This window comes from Seriola dumerili, unplaced genomic scaffold (assembly GCF_002260705.1).
Source record: "Seriola dumerili isolate Sdu_G_001 unplaced genomic scaffold, Sdu_1.0 BDQW01003198.1, whole genome shotgun sequence".
NCBI lineage: Eukaryota > Metazoa > Chordata > Actinopteri > Carangiformes > Carangidae > Seriola > Seriola dumerili.
In genome coordinates, this window is record NW_019177453.1 from 3,480 (window position 1) to 12,393 (window position 8,914).

Here is an 8,914-nt window from a genome sequence, read left to right on the forward strand (position 1 = left end):
TCAGTACAAACAAGAAATAAATTAAAAAAGTATAGGAAGAAACATAATCTTACCTTTTTTTCTTTTAAGATACAGTACAAGACCAACTGCTAGTGCTATGACCAAAATGGCTGCCACCCCACCTATAATGCCTCCAACATGGTTGAATTCTCTGAAATAGTAAGAGTCAGTTACTTGAACTTTCCCATGATGCCTCAATGATGTTTTCTGATGTTTACATTGTTGCAGGTCATAGAGATAATAAACACTTCATGCTGCCTCACCTGGATTCTGTATCCTCAGAAAGGTGTTGGTTATCAGTGTCTCCTCAGCATCACTCAGTTCACAGGTGTATATTCCCTCATGATGTGGAGATAAGTTCTGCAGCATGAGGCTGCCTGACTCTGACACACCTTTCACCTGCTGCCTCCAGCCCTCTGAGACTGAGGAGGAGATATTAGCTCCAGTCTGGGTCAGGACGATCAGACTTTGGTTGAATCTCCAGATCAGACTCTTGAAGGAGGACTTTGAGGCAGCGCAGGGGATCGTTGTTCCAGTGTTTGAAACATTGAGAAAAGCTGAAATGAAAAAAGGGATAAAATTTGATGCAATTCTGAACATTTTGCATTAAAGCATCGTGCAGCCTTGTCATGATGAAAGTTTCAGCTGTTTGAGGAAGTCTGACCCACCACATGGATTTAATCAAGTTCCCAACTCTTTAAAATCACTCACTTGTTTTAAACAAAGTGGCTCTCCTCTTGTTTCTGCGAGTGCTGATGCTGCAGCTGTAGACCTGATTAGTATCATTGTCTGAAAGTGTCAGAGAGCTAGTGATGTTGTAGAGCAGCTGCTCAGTCCTGGTTGTTTTGTCCTGGTGAGTCACATTGGATGGAGGGCTGGTGGACCAGGTGAGCTCAGGTTGAGGGTAGATCCTCTCTGAGCTGCAGGTGATCCTGTTTTCTACCTGCCAGATGTCGACTCTACGAACTGGAGCTGCAAAGAAACAAAAGGGTTTTGCTTCATATAGAATTTCTTCTGAACATGTGCGATAACAGTGACTGTGTCTTCAATATTATACATGGATTAAAGATTAAAAAAAGAATAATCCCGGCAGATCAGCAATCAGCAACAAAAGTGTCTCCCAAAATTTCCACCTTTAACCGTTTACAGCATCCACTATACTAATAATAATTGACAGTGTATGTTTCTTTTTCTCCTTTATCTTGTGTTTTGCAGCTCTGACAATGGCAACCGTGCCTGAACCCCAGTTGGTACATACAACATATTGTCTGTTGTTAGTATGGAATAAGTTTGTGTATAACAGTATGTTTATTATCCAAAGCAGCAGCACTTTACTTTACTATATTTACTGTGTGTTTCTCACCCTCCACTTTCAGGTTGATGTAGGAATCATTGTTTCCTCTGTTGCTGCTGGTGTAGCACTTGTATCTCCCCTGGTCCTGAACCTGCAGCCCTGTCAGCTGGAGTGAGGCGTTTTCTCTGGAGATCTGGTCCGTGAACAGTGACGTCCTGCCTCTGAAGCGCTGGTCCTGGTGGCTGAACTGGTCTTTCTTGTAGTAGAAGGAGTGGACCTGACGGTTTCCTGCTGTCACCTGAATCCAGTGGATGATCACATCCGTGTCGCCCTGGAAGCTGCACGGTAAGATGCAGCTCTCCATGAAAACACAGGACACCTCAGTGTCTGCAACACATCAGGTAAAGAGACGACAACCAAAGCTCAGTTCAGGGAAAATGGCAGCTGAATCCAGGAGAGCTTTCTTTAAAGAAATTTGTGGTCAAAGTTCAAGGTCATGATGATCTCATGTTCTTGTGAATGCATCACATCAGGCGCGCCCAATGGAAACTTCCTTACATCTGACACAAACGTTCAGTTGGACTGAAGGATAAACTGATTAAAATCTGGTGGTCAAAGGTCAGGGATAAAATGAAGTGATAATATTTTATATCCAAATGGTCAATTACATCATAATGTTGTGCAAAAAACGCCTCTGTATCATTCAATGCTCTGACTCAGGAAATTATGATGCCATCTTCTCTAACAGCTGCTTGGCAGGAGCATACATATACATACAACCACGACTGGGTAATTCTTGGTTTTAAAAAAGGCGGTGGTTTCCTGAAACAACTGGATGCAGTGTATTTGTGAGATTGTGACCACACTTCATGCAACACTACATACCAAGTTAAACATGTCTGATTTTGTTTAGATTTAGGTTCTTTAGATTAGAAAACAATCAGATGGGCTGTGAAAGCCTCACTCACCTCCTCTGGTCAACATCCATGGAGAAGTCAGGAGCAGCCATTCAACAATCTTTGCCGACATCTTCTCTTTGAGTTCTCCACCCCTCGCTCTCGCTCTTTCTCTCCCTCTCTCTCTCTCTGTCTCTTTCTCTCTCTCGCATAAAGAGGAAGAAATAACATTAAGCGTAAAAAAGGAGGAAGGAAGTCTCTTTGTAATACAGTGTTGGGCTGCGGTTGAAAAGTCAAATCAATCACTTCTTCTTTACCTAGATACACTCAGCTTTTTTTTTATTAAACTAACTTAATTTATAACACTTGGAAAATAAATCCCTCTTTCCTAACTACTTCTCCTTGACCTTGACACAAAACGTCATGAGGTCAAGGAGAATTCACGATCGCTGTGAGGATTGAATCTCTCTGCACTTACACTCAGCTTTTTTTTTTTTTCTTAATGATAAATCCTCCTTTCCACAAAAACAAAATCAAACACGATCGAAATGTTGAAATGAGAAAACATGACAGAAAAATACAAATACACTGGTGTGTCACTTTAAATGTTGCCGCTGCAGGGAATTGTGGGACGACTTTAGCTCGTCCCCTTTCATAGAGTGTTTCCTGTGCTGAAGGAAATAAGATAGGAGGCATTGAAGCTCCTTTCCTTATCATTTAGAGGAGAGCTCTTATCGTGAAGCTGCTCAGATTCATCTGGATCATTTACGTCTGTTAGGAACATTACGAAGCAAAAAAGACTTTCCCACCCAACCCACTGATTTCTTCTTTTGTTTCTTTTTCTTTTTTGGAAAGAAAAACGATGTGCTTTCATTGGAGCAGAAAGTCTCATGTCTGCACAACTAATCTGAAAGGTTGATTATGGACACACTCTGCATTTCTTCTCAAAGTCTGGTTTTCACCCAGCCCCAACAACATGATCTTTCTAATTAAATTTAAAAATGAGTTTAATGACAGTTCAAATCTGTAAATAAAAAATACGAAATATTTTGTGAAACAGTCATCAAATGTTGTTTATTGATCCATGTAGCCTCAGAGGCCACTGGGCAAAGCAGACAAATGTTAAATCTTGCATAAAGGTGTCACAGTGCTCTGGCCCAAACCCGCCAGAGTAAAAGTGCAGATACAGAAATGTAAAAATACTTCATTACAAGTAAAAGTCCTACATGAAAAATCCTATTGAAGTAAAAGTACATAAAGTACAAGCAGCTAAATGTAGTGAAAGTATTAAAGTAAAACAGCTGGTTCCATCCCTCTCACTTATACATGTTGTTATATCTGTGATCATTGGATGATCAATACTGAGGCATCAGTGTGTCAGCAGCATGTTACTGCTGTAGCTGCTGGAGGTGGAGCTGGACTCTTCTACTGTATGTGCAGTTTTGTGAACGGACACCAGATAAATCTCAGGGGTCGGAAAAAAGAAGAAGTTCTGAGAAAAACAAATCTAAACTCTGACCTTAAAATATCCTTTACATCCACTTATGGATGAAATTTTAAATTCACTGGTGTTAAATAAAAAAAGATCTAGAAAAATCTTTCATATTATTTCAGCATATATAAACTTCATATATTCAAACATAAAGTTTTCCAACTTTCTTGGATAAAATCACAAAGTAAACATCATAAATATTGGACGACACAAAGTGAGCATCAGTTCATCAGTTACTCCTTCAGTCTAACGTGGAGAGGTTTGTTAATCTTGAACTCTTCTTCTAGTACTTCTTGTCCATATGACACAAAAGTCTCCATGTTCAGTCATGTGCTACATCACACCCAAGTGTCTTCAGTTCTTTCAGGCAGAGGGGGGGGTGTGAGGTTTTCACCGTTCTGACGAGGCGTTTCTTCGTTTGTTCCTTCTGTGGCTTTTATTGTTCTGCAAACAAAATGAGATCAAATTCAGCATCAGAAACATATAAAGGTAAAACCAAAACAATCTCTTATTTATTCTTGTCCAGTATAAAGAACAACGTCTTCAGAGCAAAATAAACCATCACATGAATCATGATTTCTTCTTATGAAACTCCTTTTAGCCGAGACAGCTGTTAATTTCAAACTAGATCTCAACTGAGTTTTAACGGTAGTTCATTCAGCAGCAGTGCTTTTAATACAAAAGATTTACTTACATTTGTATTTCGCCATTGTTTGACTCTCTTGTTCTGTCTCTGTTGATCTTAGAGTTGTTATCTGTCCAAAAATAAAGAAAACATCAGTACAAACAGGAAATAAATTAAAAAATGTAGGAAGAACATTATTTCTTACTTTCTTTCTTTCTATATTATTTCTTTTTTCTTTTTAATGTATTGCTATTACTACTACAACTAATGCTGCTGCTAGGACCAAAATGGCTGCCACCAGCCCAGCTATAATGCCTTTAACTTTGGTTGAATTCCCTGAAATAGAAAAAGTCAATTACTTTCCAATGGTGACGTGTCATCACGTGCTGCATTCATTGGTTCCAGTTCCCTGAAAACAAAATAAAATAAAATTCAGAATCAGAAACATATAGAGGTAAAATCTAAAGAATCTCATTTATCTCAGTGATTTTCATGTTTTCATGTCATGTATTTAGTTAATTTCTGCTTCCAGTCGTCTGACACTCTCACTCTGATTGAGATCATCTTTTTATTCAAGACAGCCGTTAATTTCAAACTAGATTTCAACTGATGGAAAAAGATTTCATTGGTTTATTAATTAAATTACACTATACCATGATCTAGAAAGTGACTGGAGGAAATATAAATGAGACGAGACGTTAGAAAACTGGTTCTAACAAGTTCATTCAGCAGCAGTGCTTTTCTAATACAGAACATTTACTTACATTGGTGTTTGATCGTTGTTTGACTCTCTCTCCCTGTTTCTCTGTTCACCTGGGAGATATATTGAGTCAAAAAACAACATCATTAATAAAAATAACAAACAAGACATTTATTAAAGTGTAGGAGGAACATTATTTTACCTCTTTTCTTTTTACAGTACCAGACAAGAACAACTGCTGCTGCTGCTAAGACCAAAACAGCTGTAACCACCACACCTGTAATGACTCTATGATTGGTTGAATCCTCATCTGCAGTAGAAATACAGATATTACAGTTAATAACAGTTCTCACTCATATAGACTAACAGTTCCTCACTTCATGCTGCCTCACCTGGACTCTGTATCCACAGAAAGGTGTTGGTTATCAGTGTCTCCTCAGCATCACTCAGTTCACAGGTGTATATTCCCTCATGATGTGGAGATAAGTTCTGCAGCATGAGGCTGCCTGACTCTGACACACCTTTCACCTGCTGCCTCCAGCCCTCTGAGACTGAGGAGGAGACGTCAGCTCTGGTCTGGGTCAGGACGATCAGAATGTGGTTGAATCTCCAGATCAGACTCTTGAAGGAGGACTTTGAGGCAGCGCAGGGGATCGTTGTTCCAGTGTTTGAAACATTGAGAAAAGCTGAAATGACGAAACACAAAACGGGCAAACATGGAAGAAAAGGAAATTATTTTTTTACAAACTCTGAATCTGGTTTTTTGAAGAATTATACAAATTGTCAGAATCTGCATAAATCCATGAAGCCAACCCACCTTGTGTAAACGGTCCAGAATGGTGTATGATATTCATTAAACATCTTTCATGGAAAATATGAATCTGTAACGTACCTAGTAACTAAAGCTGTAGTCATATATTTTCCATCTTTACTCACATGTTTTAGACAAGGTGGCTCTCCTCTTGTTTCTGCGAGTGCTGATGCTGCAGCTGTAGCTCAGATCAGAGTCGCTGTCTGAAACTGTCAGAGAACTTCTGATGTTGTAGAGCAGCTGCTCAGTCTCCTGGACTTCAGTTTGGTTCTTGAAGGTCACAGTGGATGGAGGGCTGGTGGACCAGGTGAGCTCAGGTTTAGGGTAGATCCCCTCTGAGCTGCAGGTGATCCTGTTTCCCACCTGCTGGAGGTCGACTTTACCAACTGGAGCTGCAAAGAAAGTAAACAATGAAAAAAGCTTTTGCTTTATATGAAGTTTCTTTAGAATATATTGGATAACAATAATAGTGATGGCGTCTTCATTGTTCTACATGGATTAAAGATAAAATGTCCATCTACTGGACACAATCTTCAACACGAACTGAACATCAGGACCTTCATGAAGGAGGATTTACTGCAGCACTGAAAAACCTTTTTGTTTTGTATTTTCTATATTTACTGTGTTTCTCACCGTCCACTTTCAGGTTGGTAAATGATTCATTCCTTCCTCTGTTGGTGCTGGTGTAGCACTTGTATCTCCCCTGGTCCTGAACCTGCAGCCCTGTCAGCTGCAGGGAGGCGTTTCCTCCTGAGATCTGGTCCGTGAACAGTGACGTCCTGCCGCTGAAGCGCTGGTCCTGGTGAGTGAGCTGGTCTTTGTTGTGGTAGAAGGAATGGACAGGACTGTTTCCTGCTGTCACCTGAATCCAGTGGATGACCACATCAGTGTCACCCTGGAAGCTGCACGGTAAGATGCAGCTCTCCATGACAACACAGAACACCTCAGTGTCTGCAACAGAACAACAAATTGTTAATAAGAGACCTGCATCAAAAAACATACTCATATTTAGTTATTGTATAATGTTTCTCTGTATTAATTATCCAGCATATTTTACATTTAGGAAACTGTAAAATATGTTTTGACCTCCCAAGAACATTTCAGCAATATATATATATTCAGGGTTTCTGGTACAACACAGAGCATGCGTCTGTGTCAAATGAGTATTTAATGAGCTGCTGAAACTCAGTTACTGATGGGAAGAAAACATCTGCCCTCATATTGAAACCTAAAACTAACTGTTTTATGGTCTGTTTAATTCTTAAATAGAATAATAAAGATTGTTGTCATTCGTAAAAATTATTCTTAAAATAAAACAGCATGTTGAAACATTTAATTATATCCTGACTGAAACAAGTTCAGACAGGCAGTGAACGCCTCACCTCCTCTGGAATGAGTCACCTGCAGAAAAATACACTGAACAACCATGAACAGAGAGGTCCATCTGATAACGTTCATCCTCCTGTTCAAGACACTCCACGTTTAGCACCGTGCTGCAAAGAAAAAACAGAGACATGGACGTGGATGATGTCACTGATTGGTGAGATGGCATCATACATGCAAACAACCCTCAGTGTCTGTAACACATGAAGCAACATGCCTTTATTTTGAAGTTTGAACAGAATAACTGAAGGTCTTTGGTTGGTTTTATGCACCAATCGTTCAGTAAATCTCTCTTTCCTGCACCTTTAATCCCAGTTTTCAGACTCTTGTCCACAGTAGCACGCCTGAATTTTCCCCACCAGAAACTGGCAAATGAATTCAGTCATCAGCGAATGAAATCAGCTGTGTAGCCAGAGCACAATATTTAATCCAGCGACAAAGAATATAAAGCAAAGTTCACTGTGGATTCAGTTTGTTTCATGTCCATACAAGCTCTTTCTTTGGGCTTGTTCAGCCTTTTCTCTCTCTTTGGTAGAGGCGCGTTAACTATTTCAACACCGCCAAAGTCTCTTTAAGTGCTTATTAATCTATGATATAACCGACTGACAGTAAACACCTCACTCACCTTCCTTGTCAGTGACAATCCTCAGAGAACTCAGAAATCACCAGACACACAGCACTGTACATCCATGTGCTCTGACTCCCTGCTTCCTATTTGTTCTTTTTTCCAGATGCAGAGACCAACCTCGTGGTGACAGGGAAATATATCGCGGTAGTTCTACCTGAACATCACGTGTTTCTGGCTCCTCCCCCACCTGCCTGAACTGAAGGTGTGTGATAAAAGGTTTCATTCCCTCACTCATACAGTCGATTATCAGAAGTTCAGACGATCAAATTCCCTGTTGGAACAATCTTGACTAAACTGACGTCTTCTGTGATCGGTCATCAGTGTCAGATTCAGATATTACACATTCATCCTCCTCAGCTCAGAATAAAATCTGTACACTGTCCGTCTTTACACTGAGACCGTGGAGACTGTGAGTAGCTGTGCACTTGATAAAGGTTTGTTTTCTACACCAGTGCACCTGTTGTGAGCTGCTGGAGGAAGGAGAACACTTTGCTCGGTACAAAATTATACTGGAAATATTATTCCTATTATAAAGTGTTTGCAAACAAGTCCAAACAAATATATAACAATAATTATGAAAAAAGACAAACAATATCATCAATACAAACAAGAAATTAATTAAAAAGTGTAGGGAGTGTGTTTGTATATTTAATCTTTATATCAAGCTTGAAGCGTTAAAACATCAACATTTGTGTTGACATAGAGGCAGATTAGAGACAGTGAATGACTGATGAGGTGACAGCGACAGTGAATTTCATTTACAGGTAAAATAAGAACCTCTGAGGAAAATAAGGATAATGACATTTTGAACATGTGTGAAAAGTGTTCAGTGTTTGCACCTGGCCTGATCTTCTCCATCAAATACAAACTGGACAAAAGAACAGAATTTAAAATGGATCTTAATGGGGAAAAAAACTATAACTGAAACAATAGCTCCCTCAAAATTACATAGACATAGACTATACATAGACTTTATCAAAAGTCATTACAACAATTTCTATATGTTGCTCTTTAAAAAAGAAAAAAACAAACAACAACTTTGCAACAAAAACTCCACAAACATTTTTTTAAAAAGTACCAAAACA

The 8,914-nt window shown here is 39.3% G+C and overlaps 2 protein-coding genes and 1 long non-coding RNA gene across 3 annotated transcripts; all 3 read right to left on the minus strand.

Moving 5' to 3' along the window:
• Positions 1-748: 748 nt before the first annotated feature.
• Positions 749-2,323, minus strand: LOC111239621 (V-set domain-containing T-cell activation inhibitor 1-like; the record flags this gene model as incomplete). Its single annotated transcript, XM_022769503.1, has 3 exons — positions 2,263-2,323; positions 1,364-1,681; positions 749-972 (listed from the first exon to the last, which is right to left on the minus strand). Coding segments are annotated over exons 1-3 (603 nt in total), but the record flags the coding sequence as incomplete, so codon positions are not given.
• A 944-nt stretch (positions 2,324-3,267) lies between these two features.
• LOC111239623 lies at positions 3,268-5,105 on the minus strand. Its single transcript, XR_002665877.1, has 4 exons — positions 5,072-5,105; positions 4,667-4,716; positions 4,377-4,437; positions 3,268-4,126 (listed from the first exon to the last, which is right to left on the minus strand). It is a non-coding gene; the product is annotated as an uncharacterized LOC111239623 (long non-coding RNA).
• A 48-nt stretch (positions 5,106-5,153) lies between these two features.
• LOC111239622 (V-set domain-containing T-cell activation inhibitor 1-like) lies at positions 5,154-7,891 on the minus strand. Its single transcript, XM_022769504.1, has 6 exons — positions 7,827-7,891; positions 7,201-7,311; positions 6,452-6,769; positions 5,944-6,210; positions 5,400-5,693; positions 5,154-5,317 (listed from the first exon to the last, which is right to left on the minus strand). Exons 2-6 carry the CDS (start codon positions 7,274-7,276, stop codon positions 5,154-5,156), a joined length of 1,119 nt encoding a protein of 372 aa, XP_022625225.1. The 5' UTR covers positions 7,277-7,311; positions 7,827-7,891.
• Between the last annotated feature and the right edge of the window lie 1,023 nt (positions 7,892-8,914).